The 26127-nt window shown below is 39.3% G+C and overlaps 3 protein-coding genes across 3 annotated transcripts; all 3 read right to left on the bottom strand.

The window, feature by feature from the left end:
- Positions 1-1627: 1627 nt before the first annotated feature.
- LOC117481516 (cytochrome P450 4V2-like) lies at positions 1628-12959 on the bottom strand. The gene is made up of 11 exons (XM_034129235.1): positions 12731-12959; positions 12494-12606; positions 11953-12038; positions 6126-6316; positions 5981-6050; positions 5750-5876; positions 5477-5650; positions 4889-4991; positions 4125-4259; positions 3779-3958; positions 1628-3653 (listed from the first exon to the last, which is right to left on the bottom strand). The coding sequence occupies exons 1-11, from the start codon at positions 12921-12923 to the stop codon at positions 3493-3495; spliced, it is 1533 nt and encodes a 510-aa protein (XP_033985126.1). The 5' UTR covers positions 12924-12959; the 3' UTR covers positions 1628-3492.
- A 1909-nt stretch (positions 12960-14868) lies between these two features.
- LOC117481947 lies at positions 14869-16514 on the bottom strand. Its single transcript, XM_034129889.1, has 3 exons — positions 15713-16514; positions 15189-15642; positions 14869-15111 (listed from the first exon to the last, which is right to left on the bottom strand). Exons 2-3 carry the CDS (start codon positions 15576-15578, stop codon positions 14869-14871), a joined length of 633 nt encoding a protein of 210 aa, XP_033985780.1. The 5' UTR covers positions 15579-15642; positions 15713-16514.
- A 1657-nt stretch (positions 16515-18171) lies between these two features.
- Positions 18172-24593, bottom strand: LOC117481946 (cytochrome P450 4V2-like). The gene is given in 17 exon segments (XM_034129888.1): positions 18172-18915; positions 19039-19078; positions 19080-19145; positions 19147-19215; positions 19217-19221; positions 19517-19651; positions 20312-20321; positions 20324-20377; positions 20379-20418; positions 20461-20474; positions 21638-21805; positions 21905-22031; positions 22136-22205; positions 22281-22471; positions 23559-23644; positions 24129-24241; positions 24369-24593. Coding segments are annotated over 17 exon segments (1542 nt in total). The 5' UTR covers positions 24562-24593; the 3' UTR covers positions 18172-18754.
- Positions 24594-26127: the final 1534 nt, after the last annotated feature.

Raw genomic sequence — 26127 nt, 5'->3', positions numbered from 1 at the left:
TAGCTGACACCTTTATCCAAAGCGACTTACAATTACCAATTACAGGGACATTCTCCCTGGAGTAACTAAGGGCTAAGTGCCTTACTCAAGGGCACACTAGTGGTGATGTTCCAGGTGGGATTTGAACTCGCAACCTTCCAATCCTTCAGCCCTCCTCACTATCCATTAGACCACCACTACTCGCACTTACAGTAAAGGTAGGGTAGGTAAGTTTGAGAAACTGGCTCGAGATACACTTTTTGTTATATTCCATGGAATGCTCTTAACATCCCGATAGCAATGAATATCTTAAGTGCTTTGACAACAAATCCATAAAAAAATGTCATCTGTGGAAGCCGTGGCGCTGTAAAAAGTACAACCAATCATTTTAGCCGGCCCGGCTAAAATAACTGGATGGCCTACTTGCCTGTCAGCCTTCCATCTGTGCACAAATTTATCTCGTGCCCTCATTGGTCATGTGCGCGTTCGTGTGTGTTGGAGGAGGGGCTGTATAAGGAAGTGGCAGATTTTCTCCGGTTGTGTATTTTCAAATTCTAGCGATCTCGAGCCGGTTTCTCAAACTTACCTACCCTTCCTTTAACAATAACACAAATAGGTTCATTGATGGGCTTTTGATACACAGACACTATTAAAAGTGTAATTAGTAACGTTTAAACAATGTTGAACTTGCAGGTCATTCCTTTAGTTAGAATAGTGAAAGTGAGGATCTACATTATTATAGGGCATAAACTACTTCTGTACAGCTTTATACTAAACTTGAGAAACATCCAGCGAGTCACTTAAGGTTTGCAATTTCAAGGCAACATGAGTTTGTAAAGATAGTGTGCAGCTATTTGCAAATGACAGCCAGTTGGTTGCTTTTGGATTACACCATAGTTCCCTCGTGGTGAAATTGAACTTGTCATATTTAAATCAGAATCTAGAAGAGTTTATAATTGTACATGATAAGGGGATGAGAGGATTGAATTAAACGTATTGGACCCAAGCCAAAGTCCCAGCCAAATTCCCAGACTGGACATGTGGTAATTAACTTTTTAAAGGGACTTTCCACGTTATCGTGTGTCATTCAAGTGTCAGAACACAGATAATCTGAGACCCACAGGCTCTAAACTGTACACAAGCTGAGTACAGCTGTCACTCATCATGAAACCACTGGGCATTAAGAAAAAAAGAGATACATTTAGCTGTTTGTGCTGTTCTCACTCCCCCTTTAGACACACACACACACACACACACACACACACACACACACACACACACACACACACACACACACACACACACACACACTGCACACACTTATGTAAGCATACACTGCTGCCTCTCTCTGGACATCAATTTGAACTACACATTATTTAAAAGCAGGTCAGTTTAACTACGGTCATTTTGTAAATTACTGATACTTGCTCTCTTGTATGTGAGGCTCTATTGTGTCCTTAAAGTATATGGTTTATTCCTCTCTCTGTGGAGTCACAATAATTCAAACTCTAATTAACAAAGTTTCACGTGTGGAAGTGAAATAGGAAATGTATCATCATTTGCCACCTTGAAGTGGTTTAATTCCATCACATCACAATGCCCAAGGACGTATGGGTCTCTGAGAGAAGTCATTGACATTGAAGTCAGATTGATATCTTTCATGTTGTTTTTATTGTGTTTTCCAAATGTTTCTCCTTACAGTCTAGAAGGATCACAACACAGAAAATGTTCAACAAAAGAGCAACAGCATTGAGTTTGAGTTTGTGGGACAAACTGTAAAGACAGAAATTCATCCTTGTCAAATTAAGCATTGTCTGCAGAACTTAAATACAGGACGCCATAGCATATTAATCCATAGAAATATTGATTTTTAGATAGCAGATGTTTTACACTCATTGTTCTGAAATATGACAGGTCAAAACAAATGAAAACCATGCACTGATACATATATTTTTCAACAAATAACAAAAGGATTTTGGAAAAACAAAACTAATTTAACAAAGTTTTGTAAAAAATCAAGGTAGCTTAGACAAATGGAAGGCCCTATTGGGGTGTTGTATTGTATTGCCCAGTAAAAAAAGGCGGATCACTTATAAACTGATTAACGTACCATGGCTGAACTTGTGAAACACCTCTCTTAGATACTTCTCTGCAATGTGAATTCACCCTTTGCCTCTCTTCATTAATCATCCATTGACCCCGTGGATAATCTTGTGTCCCCAAATGTGCTGACCAGGGCTTTATTGCTTCATAGATTACTTGTTTTGGAATCCAAAACTGCGTAAATGTCTGCAAACATTTATTTTATCTACTGCCAGCAGGTTAATCCACCCCAAAAGAGTGTCACATGTCCAGCTATATAATGCCTTGCATGTTAAACAACAATGTTCTGGAACTGGTATTCTCTCTTTCTGTGTAAATGATACTACTGTAAAAAAAATATAGCTTCCTCACTGTTGCTGCAAGTAACTGAAATGTTGAGAAATATGACTTTGCTGCCATGCAAAGTAAAATGTAACTGCCAGGCATGGGAGAGTTGAGGGACCTTTGGCAGACCAATAAGGTTAGTCTGTTGCAACCTCATCTTTATCCATGTGTGGTTTTTTTGCACTCTAATAAATAAAACACCCACAAAAAATGGCTTGGCCTGTGAAGGGGAATCATATTCACACAATAGTATAACTAAATCCATACATATCTGCACTAAAGTTTGAGGATATGCACACACTTCAATGTTTACATTCATTCTTTGAATATTTTCCACCAAGTAAATACATTCTTTATAGTTTGAAACTTATCCACTTGGCACATTCATAATGTCCTAAAATCCTCATACTGTGGCCACTGAATCTGGTGTGAATTTCCTTTATTTTAGCCATTTATTAGATAATCTCAGCCTCATTTGGAGCGGAGGAGCCTCAGCTCCATCCAGCCATTGATTTGAGTGCTCAATAATTAAAATAATAGTATGAGGGTAGGAGGTATAGCAGAAACGAATGATACCAATATTCCTTTTCTTTTACAGCAAATAACCTAGAAAAATGGATGGCAGTGACTAAAACCAGTGAGGAAGCACCGTTATCTCATCATAACATTTGTTTCAAAGCTACATTTGTTAAAGAAAGTTTTATTAACCTTTAACATTAGTTCCAACATACTGGCATTACTTAGCTCTTCATAGCAATATAATACCTACAATTAAATTACATATTTTTACAGGAATTATTCTACATTCTTGGTTGTTGTTGTTGTGGTTGAGTTAGAGTTGTGCATTATGTAGCTAATTCAAGGAAAGAAAACAATCAATAGCCTTCATTTATTGTCATAAAGCTTAGTTTTTTGTAATTATGAAGACTATAATGATGAGAAGGTTGTAAAATCCAAACACCAAGATCACAACTCTCCCTGACCGCACTATGACCATTTAAATAAATAAATAAAAATCCATACAAATCTCAAAGGTCCATGAATTCAGTGCATATCTTCTGTCAACCTGAGCAGTTGCTAGTTTGATCAAATCCTTTTTTCCAGTTTAATAACGATGCCCTTCTCTGGTCGCAGGATGAGCTCTCCTAAAGGCCGGAGATCTTCACGTTTCTGACAAGCTTCAACACTAAAGTTACGCAGGATGGCTGCCAAGACCACCTTTTCCTCCATGAGAGCAAAACGCTGACCTGAGGGGGATTACAGACAAACACAATCCGTGGTTACTCTCCAGAGAAATATCTGAGGAAAATCTGGAAAATATGCTTGACAGATCTGATCAACTATAGACAATCACACCTTTCCCCTTTCTTACCGATACAGTTGCGGAGTCCAGCGGAGAAGGGGATGTACGCATACGGAGGCCGTCCCACTCCATTCTCAGGCAGGAAGCGCTCAGGCCTGAACTCCTCGGGCTCGGGGAAGTAGCGCCGGTCACGGTGGAGAGCGTAGGTCAAAACGATGGCATTTGCACCTTTGGGCACCTTGAAACCATCTACAGGTGTAAATAAAATGAGTTACTGTTATAAAATGGTGTTTTTTATTTTTGTACAATAAATGTAATCTCACAAAGAATGATATGTTTCAGGTGAAAATGACAGAGGAATTATTAATTTATTAAAAAGAAGAATGTGCTGTTTTAATAAAGTGTGATAACTCACTGATATGGCAGTCTTCACCAATGTTGCGGGCAAAGAAAGGCACAGAGGGAAACAGTCGCAGGGCCTCCTTGATCACACACTCCAGGTATTTGAGCTTCTTCACGTCCTCCATGTTAGCAGGCCGGTTAGATGTACCTTTGTACAATAAACAAAAACAGTGTTAAAGTCAGAACACCATACAGATAATACGAAACAGAGTGTAAATGAGGTCACGCTAACGTTTTGCACTTTCTCCTACTTCTACTGTATATCCTTGACATATGTTCTACTTCTATGGTAGATAAGAGTTTGATAGTACTACATTGTTTAAGTGACACACCCCATTGATGTGTTGCTTTTAATTAGGAGTTAAAAAGTTACTACTTTACTGCCTACATTTCTATAGATGACTATAGATCTAATTCAAGAAATCTGCAGTTAGTTGATGTAAATAATAATTTAACATTTAATTTTTTCTTTTTAATTGGCCTATAACAACAAAATAAAGAACATCAACCTGGTGTTAGCTTAGCATCTGTTACTTCAACAGAGCCATCCAGCTTACGTCATGGAAAAATGCTTTGAGGCCATCGTAAATCCACAGAGGAGTGAAAATAATTCAATTCTTCTTTGTGTTTTAAGACAAATATTTTCACAGCTAATATCTCTGTATAAGCCCCATTAGACTTGTAACAGATACATCTGAGTCAAAAGGCCTTTGGGAAGGAAAACAAATGATGTCATGAAAGTGGGAAGGTGTGGTATTTGGGGAGAGGGCATGTTACCGAACACCTCCTGGAGCTCTTGTTGAACTCGGCTGTGCGCCTCGGGGTGGGCGCCCAGCAGATGCACGGCCCAGTTCATGGAGGCTGCTGTAGTGTCATGGCCCTGCAGAAAAAGGGGTGTTGAATACAAATTTAATAGAAAATACTTAAGACTGTGAGGCTGGGTTAATTGATTTTGTTAGGACCACTTGGGGACAGAGAAAAAAGCTTGAAAATGAGCCATAAAGTAATAAAGTTATTATAGTGAATGTGTTGTTCTACACATTCAGCAGACACGGAAAAGCATTAGCAGTGCTTTGCTGTTTTGGTTTTCGAGCAATCCAGTCAAGTCTAATATAGTTTCATGAACTATTTTTTAACTAACCTAATACAAGTAACACAAAGTTCAAACATTAACACAATACATGATAAAGACAGTCAGTCATGATTTGATATGATAAAGATTGTTTGATTGTTTCTTTTAGGGTATGACAGTGTGTTGTGTATCATATGCTCATATATGCCAAACTGTGACCAGAGGAATGTGCATTTATGTCGGGGAGAAATACATGAATAAATAATCTTAGTTGTATATTTTTATCCACCAACCTCAAACATAAAGGTGTCCACTTCCTCCTGAATTTCCTGATTGTTCATCCTGTTGCCATCTTCATCGGTGGTCATCAAGAGCATGTCCAGAAATGCTCGTCTTCTCTTTGTGTCATTGTCAGAGTCGTTATCTGATTCAATATGGGAAATGTTCTCAGATCTTTCATGTATCACCTGAGAGGAAATTAGGGTCAAGGTTAAGGCTGAATGCTTTATATTGATTAAACAAATTCTCAACATCTAGATTTTCAAACCACAGGCTCCATTACTCACTTTGTTTGTAAAGGAGTGCAGGACCTTGAGTGTCCTGTCATGCTCCCGTCCATCACCAAAGTAATTGTACACAAAGTTAGGCCAAAACCAAGGTGTCCTCTGTCTGCGGCTGATAATGTCACTCATCCTAAACACAAAAAATTAGGATGAAGGCAAAGAATAAAATAATAACAATGCAATTTGACCCAATAACTCTATTATTGTCTGTGTTGTGATGAAAAGATGACTCACTTGTACACACTCTTAACATATTCTGAGTCAGAATTACTCTGGGCGTAAATCTTCTTTCCCATTGCGGTTTCTGAAAAAGAAATGTTGGATATTTGTCGGACATCTTTTTTATTGTCCTAGTCACATTCACTTCAAATATACTCACCACAGATAATGTCCAGGGCACACAGGGTAATGTAATTAAAGCAGTTAAATGGACCCTTCCCCGCCTGCTTCTCCAGCTTCTCCACCAGGATCTCCGCCTGCTCGTTCATCACTTCCAAGAACTCTGTCAGGATGGAGAAGTGGAAGGTGGGGGTCAACATCTTCCGCCGCTGACGCCACTTAGGGCCAGTGCTGACCAAAAGAAGAAGACAACAAGAAGAGTTAAAGGGTTAGGAAGAACAAAATCTTATTTACATATCTTTATATAAATCTTAGGTCAAGGTAAAGGACGAAACCAAATGAGAGAGCAGGTATTGGTATTTCCACTGGAACACACATTATTGTTCCCCAGGCGGTGATCCTTTTACTCCACCTTCAGGTTAAATTAATAATTTATTACAAATAATCAATTTAAATTAACCACATTAATAATGGTAATCCCTTGAACGTTATCAACCCTCACCCCAAAACCTCAATTTGTATGTTAAATATCCACAAATCAAGTGAACAAATGACTATGCAATTTACTTTTTAAACATTTATAATTCTCTACCACCACCTTCTGGCTGATAGTATATAAATGTTTTTCTTTTTTAAATGTAAAGACACTGCAACTAATAACCTTCTTAGGTCAAATGCAGGGATGGGCAACTTGGGTGGTGGTGGGGGCCACATCATGTATGTATTGGCCACCAGGGGGCCGCAGATTCACTTGGAACACACACACAAATTCCATGTATTGTATGTAATTATTAACAAATATACTAAGTCTGACATCTTCATTGACATTTTTCAATCTTTCAGGGAACATCCTCTAATAAGCTCACTAAACAAATATCAGTTCACAGAAATGTTATTTAATTTTTACAAGTGGCATGTTTGTATTGAACAGGTTATTTAAGAGTGGAATAATTTAAACTATTGGAAAGCACGGAAAATGCGTGTGCATTAAGATTAAACATTAAGATGACATAAACATGAAGTCATGAACACTAACCCAGACATATGGGCTCAGAACAGTCTCATAATACACACATGCACACAGAAGGATTCACACTTGTATGTCATGATCCGCAAAAGGATTCACACTTGTATTTCCGGATCCACACTTGTGTTTTTCAATGCACACACAAATGTGTTCCGTTTCATATTCATGTAAATAAAATCCAAATACAGAAAAAAGTTTTACATATGTATTTTTGATCCTCACATATTTGTTTTCCGTTTAAATCCCCTGAACCTGCAAACACAAACCGCTTTCTGTGCATGGATCGCTGTGCATTCGTGTGTGGGTTTTTTGAGACTCCCCTGACGGTCACCCGATTCGTACTTGTAATTTTTTCTATCTATAGCCAATCAGATGTCTCCTTCATTCTAAGCCAATCACATGAGTGCGTCCCCACGAGGGTATGATTTATTGCGTTCATGACACTTCATATACGCATTTTGCGCTGTCCGGAGCAGGGTTTCCGCAGACAGAATTTATTTTACCGGACAAATTTGAAACTTACCGGTCATGTTTCAATAATAAGAAGAAGAAGAATTGTGTAGCAGAGTTTCCGTTAGCAGGTAATTACCGGACTATGACCGGATATGGCTAATAACACGGGAGTAACGGATCCTATATTTTCCTCTCTCCCTCCCTCTCTCCCCGTCAGTTTCTCATGCAGCTCGCTAAAACTTCACTCGCGTTTATGTCCATATCGATCAGATCCAGCTCTCCTGATCGGCCTTTATAGAGAGCACCGATCAAACTATTAAGAGTGAATATCGGCCGATAATGACCGGCGGGGCTCCCCCCATTGACAGTTCACTGTCTAGCACTGGCTTCGTAGTGCACTGATCGATTAGGCTAAGCTAACCTGTAGCTGCCCCCTCCACACTCACAACAACTTCATACAGACATAAATAAAGCAGCTGTATTCGCCATACAGGAAACACACATTTAAAACGGTTTTGCCTGCCGTTTTTGTGTACACAAGCATTCATTAATGGTTCGGAAAGTGGCACTGTACCTTAATAATATAAAGGCTTGTATTTGCGTGCATTTCCTGTTCGGAAAGTGGCAATGTACTGAGAGTGGAGGTGTCCTGAGATTAGCGCCTGCAGGCAGGCTCCATGGACCTGTCAGCTCCGGACAGCGCAAAATGCGCACATGAAGCGCTACGTCATAAACGCAAGAAATCTACCCTCGTGGGGGCGCGCTCATGTGATTGGCTTAGAATTGAGGAGACATCTGATTGGCTATAGATAGAAAAAATTACAAGTACAAATCGGGTCACCGTCAGGGGAGTCTCAAAAAACCCACACACGAATGCACAGCGATCCATGCACAGAAAGCGGTTTGTGTTTGTAGGTGCAGCGGTTTTAAACGGAAAACAAATATGTGAGGATCAAAAATACATATGTAAAACTTTTTTCTGTATTTGGATTTTATTTACATGTATATGAAATGGAACACATTTGTGTGTGCATTGACAAACACAAGTGTGGATCTGGAAATACAAGTGTGAATCCTTTTGCGGATCATGAAATACAAGTGTGAATCCTTCTGTGTGCATGTGTGTATTATGAGACTGTTCTGAGCCCATACAGACATTAGTTGTCTAACTTGAACCTAACACACTTGTAGCCTGTCTCTGTTGACGAACAATAAGGGGAGTGTCAACCCAGGCACCTCTCAACTCTCTGCTGTTCCTCAGCGCCGCTTCCCTCCCTCCCACTGAAATTATGAATGAAAGGCGTATAGTAATCACAGCAGCGACGTGCAGTCAGGGGAGGCAGGGGAGGCAGAGCCTCACCTGTCATACTCCAATGTAAAGACAAAAAAACTAAAGAAAAGTTTCCAGTTTCTGTGGGGGTAAGGTGAGGCAGAGATGAGATCTGCCTCACCTCAGATGCGTCACCCCACAGAAACTGGCTGGAGCGCGGGCACCAAGTGCATGCCTGTTCCAATCTCACTGTAGGTCACAAAAGTAATGTTTGTAGATCCCCTTATTATATGTATACTCGTCATCCATTGTCTCTAAATAATTTATTTCACGTATATGATATTTAGGCTCGCTGGTCTCATCATACAACGGCAATGAAAAAGCACCAGGGGAGGCAGCCATAACCTCTGCCGCACTGAAGGGGGCGCACGTGAGCCCACAGGTTCTTGTTGCTACTGTTATTAATCTACGCAGAGACGGTAGACGCAAACAACAAACTAGACTTCTGAAACTAGAGGAAGATAAGGAGGACTTTTACAAAAAAGTAATAGAGATTTTTGTCCAGAAGGATAGGCAAATGGACTTCATCTTCAAGTCAAGGTAAGACCACAATTGTATTGAAAATGGGATCTTACTAAGAGAGAACAATCCAATATTTAAATGAAACTACATTTTTTGGGTATCCTTTTGTTGAACAGTCTGTTTAAAATTAATCGAAACATCAGACTAAAAAAGCTTTTGAAAATAACAGAATATTTTGATTAAGGTCAAAATATAATATTTGTAAATCTGACTCTGAAAGAGTCAGTGCCTCACCAGCCATGAACCTCACCGCACGTCACTGAATCATAAGGCGCTTTCACACCGGAGTACTTTTCCCAGTATAGTTCTGATATAGTTCCGAAATTGTGCGTTCACACCAAAAAAATCCGGAACTAGAACTTAGTTTGTGAGAACCTTTCCACCCCCTTTTCAGTCCCTGCTAGAGAGCAGGTACTTTCATGGGAGAAAAAGGTTCCCATTTCTGATTGGCTGGGCGGAGTCCCAGAAGCTTCTACTGAAGCCAGTCCCCAACTCCGGGGACTTCGGGTGGCAGTATACGCCGTGAAGTTGTTTGCGGCCTGCCAATAAACCCAAAACAGAAGAAGAAGAAGTGACATCAGCGGCTCATTTGCCTAATCCTCCCTCAGGGACTTATTCCGGTGTGAACGCGATCTGCTCTTTAGTTCATCAGAGTTCTCATTAACTAAGTACGGCAAAGTACTTGGTATGAAAGCGCCTATTGGTCGCATTCACACCTAATAGTCCGTTGCGCACCAGACGACAGTTTGTTACATTAGGCGCTTTCACACCAAGTACTTTGCCATACTTAGTACTTAGATTTTTAAGACATCCGCGTACTTGTGACGCGTAAATACTGTGCTTCCTATGTGTTGGTGCGGACTGCGTTAACACCAGCGATGAACCGCTCCAGAGTTCACTAGCAAGCGGTCCGAGACCACCTCTTTTAAGCGGACCCGAGTCCGGTTGTTTAGTTCACTTCGGAGGTCTCGGACTGCGTTCACACCAACCCAAACAAACCGCACCAACCGGTGAAACGCACCAGGGTTCGATTCAACCGGTCTATACAAGGCTGGCAAGCGGTCCGAGACCACCGCTTTTAAGCGGACCAGAGTCCGGTTGTTAGTTCACTTCTGAGGTCTCGGACTGCGTTCACGCCAACCCAAACGAACCGCACCAACTGGTGAAACGCACCAGGGTTCGATTCAACCGGACTATACAAGGCTGGTGTGAATGCGACCATAGATAACACGGCAGGGTCCGTGACAGTTTGTTTTCATCTGATTTCAAATAAACAAAGTCTTTGTTTTTAGAATATTAAACTTGTTTCGCCAAATTCAGATCATAAATACAACTTTGTAGCTTGTAAAGGCATAATTACAAGCGGTAACTTAACGTCACAGCTAGGGTTGGGAACCGAAACTCGGTTCCAGATGAGAACCGATAAGAAAATGCTGGGTACCGGGTACCCATACAAAATACACAATTTCGGTTCTGCTTAACGGTTCCTAAACGCGGTAGACCCTGTATTCCACCTGGTCCTTCTGCGCCGCGGTGACCCGGTGGAATACAGGGTAAGGGCGGAGTGGCCATCTGTGTGTTCTGGAGAATCACAGAATGGCCGGTCGTCAGCGGGCTGTTGACGGCCGGCTCGGTTCGCTGGCGGCCGGCACCGCCCTTAATTTTTTCAAACGGCATCATGTAAGTTGCGCTGACAGGCGACAGAGGTCCACAGTTGCCCCGCAGCGAGGCTCCCCCCCGCCCTCCCGTAGACAGTTCACGAGCTCAGTCACTTCATAACACCAAAGATTGATTGCGGTAAACGCTCAAATATTTTTGTTATCTAAACGTTTGACCTCTTTCTTTTAACAATTTTGGAATCGAAACGGGGAATCGATAAGAACCGGAATCGATTAGCAGAACCGGAATCGGAATCGATCAATTTCAAACGATACCCATCCCTAGTCACAGCAGGCATAACAACAGCCGGTGTTTCTTGTGAGTGTTTCCCCGGGAAACAAACACAATACACACAAACGCGTCAAAGATTATTTTGTGGTATTTGGCTGCCGAACGGAATCATGTACGCAGCTCCCAACGTAACTAGGAGTCTAGTGGACGGTATCAGTACTACAAGTAAAACATTTTTCTTTTTCTTTTTTAAATTAATTACGTTGTTTATAAATGAATCCGCAAAAAGAGGAGGTGGGACCACCATTTGCCCATCCCTGGTCTAATGTAACAAAGTAGGTTTACTCAAGTACTGTACTTAAGTAATACATTTAGGTACTTAAAGTTTACGTGAATATGTTTACATTATGCTAATTTGAGCGTTTACTTAATTACATTTGTGTTGTTTTTACTCCACTACTTTTACACCTTTAGTTACTGGTTACTTTGAAGATTTAGATTAATAATACATAACATAAATCGACACATGTTATATTACCATGTTCAACAGTGAAAGGGTGAACACATTTATGCACAAATAATTGTAATAAAGTGATTGATAAATATCTGGTGCTTAAAATGTGACTTAAGTAAATAATATGATACCTAGTAAGAAGTCCAGTTCCAAGCCAAGGGTGAAGGAAGGTGTATACATAGGATTTCTCCATATGAACCGCATTGGTCAGAACAGTCTACAAGCAACAAGTGCAAAAAAAAAAAACGTAAGAAAGAATGACCAATTAAGCAGAAATGTTGTTATTCAATAGCTGCAGATGTGAGCAGTTGCAGTCATGTAGCAGTAGCAGTGGCTACAGTGTGTTAAAGTGCAGTGACATTCAAAAGACCATGTTGTCGGGATTGCGAGGTTAAGGTCTACTCAGGGTGATTTGCTGAATTGAGTTTCAACGCAGCATGCTTCTGCCTCATTTAATGAGTGTCAAATTAATGAAAGTGCTTCAATATTTTGTACAAACACTTTTGACTATAATTGCTTTACACAGAATGTGCATTAAAAAAAAGACACACATGTTTTCTCTTATTCAACTACTGAGACTACATATTCAGAAGAAAATACATGTGGACATTCACAGATACACCCACTGAGTGCATACTTGGTGTTTAAATGTAGAGTTGTCAGTCACTGTACCTCAACATTCTCAGCATGAAACAAAATCACACATGGAAGTGTTCCAATCCAGATTTTAAATAGCGGTGCATCCCTGAACTCCTGGACAAAATCCTGAATTTGACCAAAGAAATCTGAAAAAAATAAATACAATTCACTTACAGTAATTATACAGCATCAAGTAAACACTAACTTTTTCAGTCAAGTCTTTTGTATCATATGCAGCCTCCTGTAGCAGAATGTTGATTTTTGTCTTACCTCCTGGATTGTTTTTGAACATTAGTGCATTTCCAATGATCGGATATGTTCCTTCCAACTCTGGAATAGGCTTCATTGTGAACCATTTTTGCAGGTAATCGCTGAGCAGCCTGTAGGTGATGTAAGTCAGACTCGCAATGACAATGCTGGTTCCAAATAAAGCAATAGAGTAACTACCGAGTAACACTGCCATCGTGTCTGCTGTGTCTGCTGTGTCTACTGCATGCAGTGTTTGTGTGTGTTCAAATAGCAGGAGGGCTGAGCACCTGTGCCTTTACTGCGGACATGTGACATGTGTTTGCCCCTCCTTTTCTCTGCAGCCCGCCCACTGACAGATAACTGGGTTAGGATAATTTATGGCTGTTACTATTTAATGCCCTGAAAGGAAAAAGGAGATGCATAACATGGGAGATAGTAGAGAGATAAATTAGAGTATTAAATGTGGAGGGAAATAAATGAGTTGAATATGTTGACACATAATATATGATTAAGATGTTAATTATGTAGTTGTTGGTATCAGACCGGCCCCTGACCAAGGCCTTTGGCCTATTTATGTTCTCCTTTTCATTGTGAATACCTTAATGCAACGTCCAATCTCATTGGTTAATAAATGATATCCTTACCTTTGTGATATTTATAATTAAAACCCTTTTATAGAATGATTGTAAATAATAATGGGACAAAACAACACCTACAGTAATACCAACATAATTCACTAATACCAAAAATATTTCACTGAACACAAGGCAAGGCAAGTTTATTTATATAGCACCTTTCAACACAAGGCAATTCAAAGTGCTTTACAAAAATGAAAGACATTAAGAAAATGGCATTTAAAAACAGTCATTAAAAAGCAAAGATAACAAATTAAACATTAAAAGACAAAATACATGAATAAAAGTTTACAGTGCAGTTTAAGATGTGAATAGTTCAATTAAAAGCAGCGGCAAAAAGAAAAGTCTTCAGCCTGGATTTAAAAGTATTAAGAGTTGCAGCGGACCTGCAGGTTTCTGGTAGTTTGTTCCAGATATTTGGAGCAACTACCAGAAACCTACACAGGTATACAACAATATTTATACAGTGACTGTGTTAAAAAAAACTATAACTACAAATAAATTAAATAAAAAATAAATGAATAAAAGGTATGCAATGAGCTGGCAGTCGCAGGCCATAATAACTTTTTTTTTTCCTTTTACTTTAAATTCCTTTAAAAGGCCAGTACTATAATACCTGGGGTTTCACCAGGGTTTATAGTTTGAAGGCAAATCTGTTCAATAGCAAGAACAGATTTTTTTGGTCTGACCAGTCATTCCGGTTTTGCAGCATAGTCTGTTGTTGCTGCTGAATCAGCATCTCTGTGACACTGTGTCTCAACAGAGATTGAACATTAGTGCTCTAGCAAGCATGAGGAAACTGAAGTCATGTAATTTGTATTTATCATGATTTAAAAGTTACGCAACCTTGCATTGAGTTCACATTCTGGAATACAAACATACACATACAGTAGTGAATATCTTACAGCTGATCTCAGTATCTTTATAAAAATCAGCTTTAATGAGCTCTAATTGTGCCACTTAGTAAATAGAGCCTGACACGCCCCTGAAAATGAGTCAGCTTTTAGGAAACAGAAAACAAATACGAGTGACTTAACTTTACAAGGAAACAAGTTTCTAAACATTTGTACTAGATTAAACCGTAACAGACAGTACATGGTCAAATCATTAGTTGTGTTTTAACCCTGTAAAGCCCAAATATATTATATACATTTTATTTTTTTTTACCTTTCAGATGTTGTTGTAGGAAGCCTCTGGAGCAGAAATGAAAGAGTTTTCAATTTTTTTTTAAGGGAAATGTTGTAATATTGCAACGTTGGCCTTAGGTGGGAACATAATTTCTGTATTTCTACTCACATTGTCTGAATAAATATATTGAACAACTAAGGGTTAATTTGCAGGATTGATTGCTTACTTAGCCCTATATCAGTATATAGCATGAATAATAATCACACATCAGTCATATTTTTTATGAATAGTCATTTATTAAATATTAATACAATGGTAGTCCCAAAAAAACAGTTTCTGTCGTCGGAAAAGCACAGACGGACGTCACACTTGGTGCATTGTGTGTTTGTGTACCCTTTACTGCAGTGTCTGCAGCGTCTCCTCTTTGTCTTCACTGGAAAATGTGCCATTAGGGTCCTTGCGTACATCCAGTGGAGGCTGTGATCTCTTGGATGGGGCCCCGTTTGGTGGACTCCCATCACCTGAAGATGGTCTCTTCTGAGCATTCAACGGGCTCCTTGATGTCACTGTCGGTGCTTGGCTCATGTTGCCTGACGATGGTCGTCCTCTCTTGGGTGTTTTCAGAGGAGTTGTGTTCACCTGATTAGAACAGAATCAATCAAAATACATTAGGATACCAGACAAAAATATTACAGTGAAATATAAAATAATATTACAAACGGCAAATAGCAGAAATGCATTCTTATGAGAGAGGATGCTAGATCTGCCTGAAACTGTCTCCTGTTCAGGATCTCCTGCTTTGGCATCTTTAGAGCTTTGCACTCCCGCTTGTAGAGGAGCCAGGCGTTGATCACAGCAAGGATGATGGTGTGCCAGAAGATGTTAACGTACCAGCGTCGGGACTTCATGGGGAACTTGTATTTGGCCGTAAACGAGTCCAACAAATCCATACCTCCCATGTACTTGTTGTAAGTACCCACAATGTAAGGCCTCTCAACTTCTACGTAGGTTTTGTTGGCTTGTCCCAGCGTTGAATTTTCTGCACAGGGTCTGGTCCAGCCAAGGATGACACAAGGCATATCAATGTCACTGTCCTCTGATTCCATCTCAAACTTGGCAGCAATCACATCCTGCACACTGAATCAAGGACCTCTCTTTGCTGTTGGCATTCTGAAATGGAAAAAGTTATTAATAAATATGTATCAATAATACATATGCTTATTAAATTGTAATAGATTACCTGAAGGAATAGATGGGGTGGTGGAACAAGTGTTCATTCGCTCTGGCTTAGCCTATTATCATACTAAAAAGAACACATGCACCACCCCCTTCCAGGTGTCCCGATGCAACAAGTATCTGAATCCTATTTACATTGTACACTTGAGTCACATGGCTTAGCCTATTGTCATAATAAAAGGAATACCTACACCCATACATGCAGGTAAACCAATGCAACAAGTCACACAATCCCACCTATTATCATAATAAAAGGAATACCTACACCCACACATGCTGTCACAATCTGCTCCCTCACTCACATATTTCTTCTGCATTAGCATTTCTCAGTCACCTAGTCACCTGGTAGTCACACCCTGTTTCTCTCTCACACTCTGTTACACCCATCAGCTCCACTAGTATATCACACCCTTCACTCTCACCTCAGTGCCAGATCGTACTTCGCAGCATGCTAGTCTTTCCCGCATTACCTCCCAGATTGCTTCTCCCCGGTTTCGACCTTGCCCTTATCCCTGACCCGCCTGCATCGCCTGTTTCCCGACCCTGCCTGTCCCTGGATTATTCTGCCTCGCCAGTTTCCTGCCTGTACCTGGACTATTCTGGCTCGCCTGTTTCCTGACCCTGCCTGTACCTGGACTATTCTGCCTCGCCTGCTCCCTGACCCTGCCTGTACCTGCGTCTCCCGTCTTGCCTATACTCCTGGAACCCTCGCCTGTCCCCGACCAGCCCATTGCCTACTGTCTTATACCAGAACTGTTCAGTTGAAACTATTTATAATAAAGCTGGTTACCGACTTTCCCTGGTCTCCCGTGTGTTTCATTTTGGTTCTCAGCTGGTTCGTGACACATGCAGATAAACCAGTTCAACAAGTCACACAATGCTGTCTGGCTAATGATACAGGCTAATTATCATACTAAAAGGTATACATCCAATTGTCCCCAACACATTTCAGAAAGAAATGTTTCTGCCAGAACCTGAGAAGAGTTAAATGTATTTTGTAACTAATTAACTGATAAGATACAAGTAGAGTTTAAAATATTGCTATAGATATAATTTCACATACTTTTATCAGAAATAATGTAATAATTTATTCAATTCTGGTCTTAATTCAACATCTTAACAGAGGACACATTTAGAACTTAGCTATAGTGAATTATCAAAGACATTATATTTCTATTTGTGTTTTATTTCCATATGTGAACATATAAGAAGGGCAATGTCCATGACAGGTGCACATGCTATTTTGACTCCCACACTGACCCAGGTATGTAATATTGCAACAAAGACATAAGCTGCTCAAAATCAAATTTGATTAATGCATTCCGCAATAACTGAATATGTACATGTTATAGACATTGTAATAATCCCAAAAAAAGCTATTTGAAGCATTTTACTTGAATCTGACAATCCAGTTCAATAAACAAAGAGATGTTGCTCGTTTGAAGATTCGGAAGTTGTGTGAGTGTATGGCCAGAGGGCAGGACCTATAAACACATTTAATACCCAACAGCATTGTGAGGCTGAACAAAAGGACCTTTTGACTATGTAAATGTAGTATTTAAAAAATCAAAAAACATTTACTGACTTTTTAGGATAGTGTTACGTGCCGCAGTTGGTGCTTGTGTGTGTGTGTGCTTTTGTGTGTGTGTCTCTCTCTCTCCCTGATTGTCTCCAGGTGCAGCCTCTCCCCCAGGTGCTCCCAATTCCCAACCAGGGCCTCCTTAAAGGACCTGAGGAAGGCTGCAGTGGCTCTCCTTCTCCTCTGGCCACATGTGTGCAGCCTGTGCACGTGCTGTAGTGTAGTGTCTCTGTGTGAGATCTAGTTTAACCTGTGTACTGCTAATTGTTAGATGTGCTCCAGTGTGTCTTTGGGTATTGTCTAAACGTTAGTCACTCCCTTTTGGAAGAAAGTTGTCCTTATTTACTTAAGTTTGTTTTGCAATTTGGCTGGTGAGCCGCTTTACTTGTGTATTAATTAATAATTGTATTAACCCTAACCCTAAATAAGGACAACTTTCTTCCAAAAGAAAGTGTCTAACGTTTAGACAATACACAAAGACACACCTGGGGGAGAGGCTGCACCTGGAGACAATCAGGGAGAGAGAGAGAGACACACACAAAAGCACACGCACACAAGCACCAACTGCGGCACGTAACAGATAGCTTAAAGTAATGTTGTAAAATTACAACCGGGGCCTTACAGGGTTAAGCAAAGAAAGGGTGTAGTTTCTTACTATAACCACTAGATAGCATGATGACACTATATTAAAGCTGACTACAAAGAGGCAGATTTATTCCTTGCTTTTATGGAAAAATTACGGGGATTTTCTATCAATGCAATAATGAATTATCAATAAGATTACTTCATAAAAGAAGACATAAAATCGTTTTTCTACCTAATTGATGCTTTCAAAAGCCACTTCCTGCCATACATATCAAAACTGAAATAATTCAAATAAAGGATATTTTTAAAGCATTTATTGGACTTGAGCCAACCTTTTTAGCAAACATTTTTCTTCAGATGACAAAAAGTACATTTCTTAATAGAATGTAAAAAATGTAACTGTTAAACTGGATGGCAGTGACTAAAACCAGGGACCATCATCAAAATGTATTTCTTTTGTAAGCTAAATGTGTTAAAGAAAGTTTTATTAACCTTTAACATTAGTTCCAAAAATACGTCATTGCTTAGCTCTTCGTAGCAATATAATACCTACCAATTAAATTACATATTTTTAAAGGGATTTTCTACATTCTTGGTTGTTGTCGTTGTTGTGGTTGAGTTCGAGTTGTGCATTATGTAGCTAATTCAAGGAAAGAAAACAATCTGTCTTAAATTATTGTCATAAAGCTTAGTTCTTTGTAATTATGAAGACTATAATGGTGAGAAGATTGTAAAATCCAAACACCAAGATCACAACTCTCCCTGATGCTCTAAGACCATTTAAAAAAAAAATGTCCACCATGAGAGCGGTGTAAATAAAGATCACAAAGGTCAATGTAATTAGTGCATATCTTCTGTCAACCTGAGCAGGTGCTAGTTTGATCAAATCCTTTTTTCCAGTTTAATAATGATGCCCTTCTCTGGTCGCAGGATGAGCTCTCCTAAAGGCCGGAGATCTTCACGTTTCTGACAAGCTTCAACACTAAAGTTACGCAGGATGGCTGCCAAGACCACCTTTTCCTCCATGAGAGCAAAACGCTGACCTGAGGGGGATTACAGACAAACACAATCCGTGGTTACTCTCCAGAGAATCTCTGAGGAAAATCTGGAAACTATGCTTGACAGATCTGATCACTATAGACAATCAAACCTTTCCCCTTTCTTACCGATACAGTTGCGGAGTCCAGCGGAGAAGGGGATGTACGCAATACGGAGGCCGTCCCACTCCATTCTCAGGCAGGAAGCGCTCAGGCCTGAACTCCTCAGGCTCGGGGGAAGTAGCGCGGGTCACGGTGGAGAGCGTAGGTCACAACGATGGCATTTGCACCTTTGGGCACCTTGAAAACCATCTACAGGTATAAATAAAAATAGAGTTACTGTTATACAACGGTTCGTGTTATTGTTCTACTTTGGCCATCATCCCTAAGGATTTAGATAACTTGTAATCATATTTTGTATTGAGGATAGGTAAAACGGTGAAATTGCTACAAATGAGTCCAAAGTTCAGTAACAAAGATCAAACAACATCATACAATACATGTAATCTCACAAATAAATAATGTTTTCAGGTGAAAGACTCGCCTACCCTGGCTTCTTATCAAATACATAATTTGTTGAATGTTTTATTGAAGTGTGATAACTCACTGATATGGCAGTCTTCACCAATGTTGCGGGCAAAGAAAGGCACAGAGGGAAACAGTCGCAGGGCCTCCTTGATCACACACTCCAGGTATTTGAGCTTCTTCACGTCCTCCACGTTAGCAGGCCGGTTAGATGTACCTTTGTACAATAAACAAAAACAGTGTTAAAGTCAGAACAGCCATACAGATAATACGAAACAGAGTGTAAATGAGGTCACGCTAACGTTTTGCACTTTCTCCTACTTCTACTGTATATCCTTGACATATGTTCTACTTCTATGGTAGATAAGAGTTTGACAGTACTACGTTGTTTAAGTGACACACCCCATGATGTGTTGCTTTTAATTAGGAGTTCAAAAGTCAATGCGTTACTGCATACATGTCTATAGATGACCTGACCTTTTATCTAATTTGACAATTATTAATGGAACAAATTGATTATATTGAAATTGATTATATAGAAATCTGCAGTTAGGTAATGTAAATTTTTAAATAGGCCTATAACAAATAAATACATCAACAAATAAAGAACATCAACCTGGTGTTAGCTAGCACCTGTTACTTCAACAGAGCCATCCAGCTTACGTCATGGAGAAATGCTTTGAGGCCATCGTGAATCCACAAAGGAGTGAAAATAATTCAATTCTTCTTTATGTTTTTAGGGCAAATATTTTCCAGCTAATTTATCTGTATAAGCCCCATTAGACTTGTAACAGATACATCTGAGTCAAAAGGCCCTTTGGGAAGGAAAACAAGTGATGTCATGAAAGTGGGAAGGTGTGGTATTTGGGCATGTTACCAAACACCACTCCTGGAGCTCTTGTTGAACTCGGCTGTGCGCCTCGGGGTGGGCACCCAGCAGATTGCACGGCCCAGTTCATGGAGGCCGCTGTAGTGTCATGGGCCCTGCAGAGAAAGGGGTGTTGAATACAAATAACTAAAAAATACTTACGACTGTGAGGCTGGGTTAATTGATTTTATTAGGACCACTTGGGGACAGAGAAAAAAGCTTGAAAATGAGCCATAAAGTTACTATAGTGAATGTGTTGTTGTACACATTCAACAGGACACAGAGAAGCGTTAGGAATGTGCATGTATGTCGAGGAGAAATAAATACATACATACATACATACTCTTAGTTGTATAATGGTTTTTGGAGCCAAGGCAGAACGTATAAAAGTTAGCGCTGAGCTTCAGTCTGCAATGTTCAAAACAACAGATAAAGCCAGAAATCTAGGTGTAGTCATGGACTCTGACCTGAGTTTCAACAGTCACATTAAAACATTACTAAATCAGCCTACTATCACCTAAAGAACATATCTAGGATTAAAAGACTAATGTCACAGCAGGATTTGGAAAAACTTGTCCATTGCTTTTATCTTCAGTAGACTGGACTACTGTAATGGTGTCTTTACAGGTCTCACTAAAACATCTATTAGAAAGCTTCAGCTGATTCAGAACGCCGCTGCTCGAGTCCTCACTAACACTAAGAAAGTGGATCACATCACTCCTGTTCTGAAGTCCTTACACTGGCTTCCTGTCTGTCAAAGAATTGATTTCAAAATATTGTTGCTGGTTTATAAAGCTTTGAATGGTTGGGCCCGCAAAATACATGTCTGACCTACTGCTAAATTATGAAACCATCCAGAACTCTCAGGTCTTCAGGGACTGGTCAGCTTTCTGTCCCCAGAGTCAGAACTAAACATGGTAAAGCAGCATTTTAGTTATTATTGCTCCAAAATATCTGGAACAAAACTCCCAGAAATCTGCAGGTCCGCTGCAACTCTTACTACTTTTAAATCCAGGCTGAAGACTTTTCTTTTTGTCGCTGCTTTTAATTGAACTATTCACATCTTAAACTGCACTGTAACTTTTAATCCATGTATTTTTTTCTTTTAATGTTTATTTTATTATCTTTGCTTTTTAATGACTGATTTTAAATGCCATGTCTTTCATTTTTTGTAAAGCACTTTGAATTGCCTTGTGTTGAAAGGTGCTATATAAATAACTTGCCTTGCCTTGCCTTGCCTTGCGCTTCGCCTCGCCTCGCCTCGCCTCGCCTCGCCTCGCCTCGCCTCGCCTCGCCTCGCCTCGCCTTGCCTTGCCTATATTTTTAACCACTAACCTCAAACATAAAGGTGTCCACTTCCTCCTGAATTTCCTGATTGTTCATCCTGTTGCCATCTTCATCGGTGGTCATCAAGAGCATGTCCAGAAATGCTCGTCTTCTCTTTGTGCCATTGTCGTTATCTGATTCAATTTTGGAAATGTTCTCAGATCTTTCATGTATCACCTGAGAGGAAATGAGGGTCAAGGTTAAGGCTGAATGCTTTATATTGATTCCACACACTCTCCACATTTAGATTTTCAAACCACAGGCTCCATTACTCACTTTGTTTGTAAAGGAGTGCAGGACCTTGAGTGTCCTGTCATGCTCCCGTCCGTCACCAAAGTAATTGTACACAAAGTTAGGCCAAAACCAAGGTGTCCTCTGTCTGCGGCTGATAATGTCACTCATCCTAAACACAAAAAATTAGGATGAAGGCAAAGAATAAAATAATAACCATGCAATTTGACCCAATAACTCTATTATTGTCTGTGTTGTGATGAAAAGATGACTCACTTGTACACACTCTTAACATATTCTGAGTCAGAATTACTCTGGGCGTAAATCTTCTTTCCCATTGCGGTTTCTGAAAAAGAAATGTTGGATATTTGTCGGACATCTTTCTTATTGTCCTAGTCACATTCACTTCAAATATACTCACCACAGATAATGTCCAGGGCACACAGGGTAATGTAATTAAAGCAGTTAAATGGACCCTTCCCCGCCTGCTTCTCCAGCTTCTCCACCAGGATCTCCGCCTGCTCGTTCATCACTTCCAAGAACTCTGACAGGATGGAGAAGTGGAAGGTGGGGGTCAACATCTTCCGCCGCTGACGCCACTTAGGGCCAGTGCTGACCCAAAGAAGAAGACAACAAGAAGAGTTAAAGGGTTAGGAAGAACAACATCATATTTACATATCCTTATATAAATCTTAAAATGAAGGTACAGGATGAAACCAAATGACAGAAGTGGCAATGATGAACTTTCGGTTAAAATGTTCCCTTTGACATTTTAGAACATTTAGGGAGTTTGTTCTCAACATTTATTGTTGTTTTTTATTTTAGCATCTGCTACATACCATTCTTTTACTCATCAATACATGTATTGCACCGCTGACAAATAATCCATGTAAATGAACCATATTAATAGTAATCCCTTAAACGTTATCAACCCTCACCCAAAACGTCCACAAATTACTATGCAATTCACTTTTTAAACATTTATAATTATCTACCACCACCTTCTGGCTGATATAAACAATGTTTTTTTAATTTCAATGTAAACACACTGCAACTAAGAACCTTCTTAGACTTAGTCAGTGGTGTAATGTAAAAAAATACATTTACTCTACTTAAGTAATACATTTAGGTACTTGAAGTTTACTTAAGGATGTTTAAATGATGCTAGTTTGAACTGTTACTTTATTACATTTGAGGGAAATGTTGAACTTTTTACTCCACTACATTTATTGTACATATTTAGTTACTAGTTTCTTTGCAAATGTAAGTTATTAATACAAGACATAAATCGACACATATTATATTATACTATTATAGGTTAAACAGTAGTGTATAAAATAATTCAAACAAACCCCACATTTGCCATGTTCAACAGTGAAGTGGTGAACAAATGAATGCACCAATAATTGTAATAATAAAAAAATATCTGGTGCTTTAAATGTTACTTTAGTAAACAATCTGACTACTTCTTCTACCTCTGGACCTACTCTATAGTATGCATCTGGGACTCATGGTTCCTATTATGTTATGATTGAGATGATATTTTTGTTGTCTTTGTTGTTGTTCAAAGCCAGCCAGAGTTTTCTTTATGCTAGGACTTTGTTTTTCTTTTTACGTATTAAAGCCAGATGTGTGCTATTTTATGATCATCATCACAACAGTCGTTTAATATCAAACAGAAAGAGCCAGAGAAAGATACCTAGTAAGAAGTCCAGTTCCAAGCCAAGGGTGAAGGAAGGTGTATGCATAGGATTTCTCCATATGAACCGCATTGGTCAGAACGGTCTACAAGCAACAAGTGCAAAACAAAACGTAAACGTAAGAAAGAATAACCAATGAAACAGCAATGTTGTTATTCAATAGCTGCAGATGTGCGCAGTTGCAGTCATGTAGCAGTAGCAGTGGCTACAGTGTGTTAAAGTGCAATGACATTCAAAAGACCATGTTATCATAGGGAGTGCGAGGTTAAGGTCTACTCAGGGTGATTTGCTGGATCGAGTTTCAACATAGCATGCTTCTGCCTCATTTAATGAGTGTAAAATGAACGAAAGTGCTTCAATATGTGGGTGTTTTGCTGATACATTTTTTACAAACACTTTGAATATAATTGCTTTGCACCAGAATGTGCATTAAAAAAAAAAACCCACATGTTTTACTCTTATTCAACTACTGAGACTACATATTCAGAAGAAAATACATGTGGACATTCACAGATACACCCACTGAGTGCATACTTGGTGTTTAAATGTAGAGTTGTCAGTCACTGTACCTCAACATTCTCAGCATGAAACAAAATCACACATGGAAGTGTTCCAATCCAGATTTTAAATAGCGGTGCATCCTTGAACTGATGGACAAAATCCTGAATTTGACCAAAGAAATCTGAAAAAAATAAATACAATTACATATATACAGTAATTATAGAGCATCAAGTAAACACTAACTTTTTCAGTCAAGTCTTTTGTATCATATGCAGCCTCCTGAAGCAGCATGTTGATTTTTGTCTTACCTCCTGGATTGTTTTTGAATATTAGTGCATTTCCAATGATCGGATATGTTCCTTCCAACTCTGGAATAGGCTTCATTGTGAACCATTTTTGCAGGTAATCGCTGAGCAGCCTGTAGGTGATGTAAGTCAGACTCGCAATGACAAAGCTGGTTCCAAATAAAGCAATAGAGTAACTACCGAGTAACACTGCCATCGTGTCTGCTGTGTCTACTGCATGCAGTGTTTGTGTGTGTTCAAATAGCAGGAGGGCTGAGCACCTGTGCCTTTACTGCAGACATGTGACATGTGTTTGCCCCTCCTTTTCTCTGCAGCCCGTCCACTGACAGATAATAACTTAGATAAGCCCAGTATGTATTCTCATTTATGGCTGTTATTATTGAATGCCCTAAAAGGAAAAAGGAGATGTATAACATGGGAGATAGTAGGGAGATAAATGATGAGTTGAATATGTTGACACATAATATATGATCAAGATGTTAATTATTTACTTGTTGGTATCAGACTGGCCCCTGACCAAGGCCTTTGTCCTATTTATTTTCTTGTTGTCATTGTGAATACCTTGATGTCACGTCCAACTTGATTGGTTAATAAATACCACTCTTATCTTTGTGATATTTATGATTAAAACCATTTGTATATAATTATTGTACATAATAAGGAGACAAAACAACACCTAATACCAACATAATTCACTAATACCAAAAATATTTCACTAAACACAGGAATACAAAATATTTACACTAACACAGTGAATAAAACTTTAACTAAAACTAAATTAAATACAAAATAAACAAATAACATGTGTGCAATGAGCAGGCCATAATAACTTTTTTTTTTTTTTTACTTTAAAGGGGACCTATTGTGCAAATTCCACGTTTGCATGTCTTTTATACATAAACATGTGTCCCCTCTGTGTAAAGAGATTCTGAAAGTTTCAGGAAAAAAGATTCGCTCACTTTTTGTCCTGAACCATTTATATAAAAACCTGTCTGAAAATGAGCTGGTCAGATTTTGGCCACTTTATGATGTCATAACGATGTTTTGGCTTGTGTAACCATTAGCCAATCACCAACCAAGGTAACACCGACCCACCTTGTCACCTGAATCTCCTCCTAGAGCACCATTGTGTTCTTTTTACACCAAATATCTCCCAGATGGGGCGTGGGAGTGGCACCTTATTTTCATCTAAAGTAAAAGACAGAGAATCAGCACTTTTGGAACAGGGCTGAAACAGAGGGGTTTATGGGATGCTACAATGGGTGATCTGTTTGGTGTTTCCAGCCAAACACTTCAGAGACAGGTTTTGTATATATCTGAGACCTATAATATATTGATGAAAAACAGTATAATAGGTTCAAGGTTCAAGGTTCTTTATTGTCAATCTGACATAGCTACAGAGTAATTATGTAGTTGAACATCTTATGTCACAGGCTTTTCCAACAATGCAACATAATAACATAATAACAATAAGAGCAAGAGCAATACAAAAAGAATAATAGTTATAAAATAAAATAAAGTGATGATGTGGAATAGTGCAGTACGAGTCTATATACAAGTTATTGGAATGATATATATATATTAGGTATTAGATACATACTACTGAGTAGCAGATGAATGTTTGAAGTTGTTTCAACAGTTCAATTTTTTAACAGTCTCACTGCCCGCGGGAAGAAACTGTCTCCGAATCTTCTTGTCCTTGCCAGGATGCTGCGGTAACGTCTGCCAGACGGCAACAGAAAGAACAGTTTGTGGCTGGGGT

Source organism: Trematomus bernacchii, unplaced genomic scaffold (genome assembly GCF_902827165.1).
Source record: "Trematomus bernacchii unplaced genomic scaffold, fTreBer1.1, whole genome shotgun sequence".
Taxonomy (NCBI): domain Eukaryota; kingdom Metazoa; phylum Chordata; class Actinopteri; order Perciformes; family Nototheniidae; genus Trematomus; species Trematomus bernacchii.
This window is presented reverse-complemented; position numbering and strand designations above follow the sequence as displayed.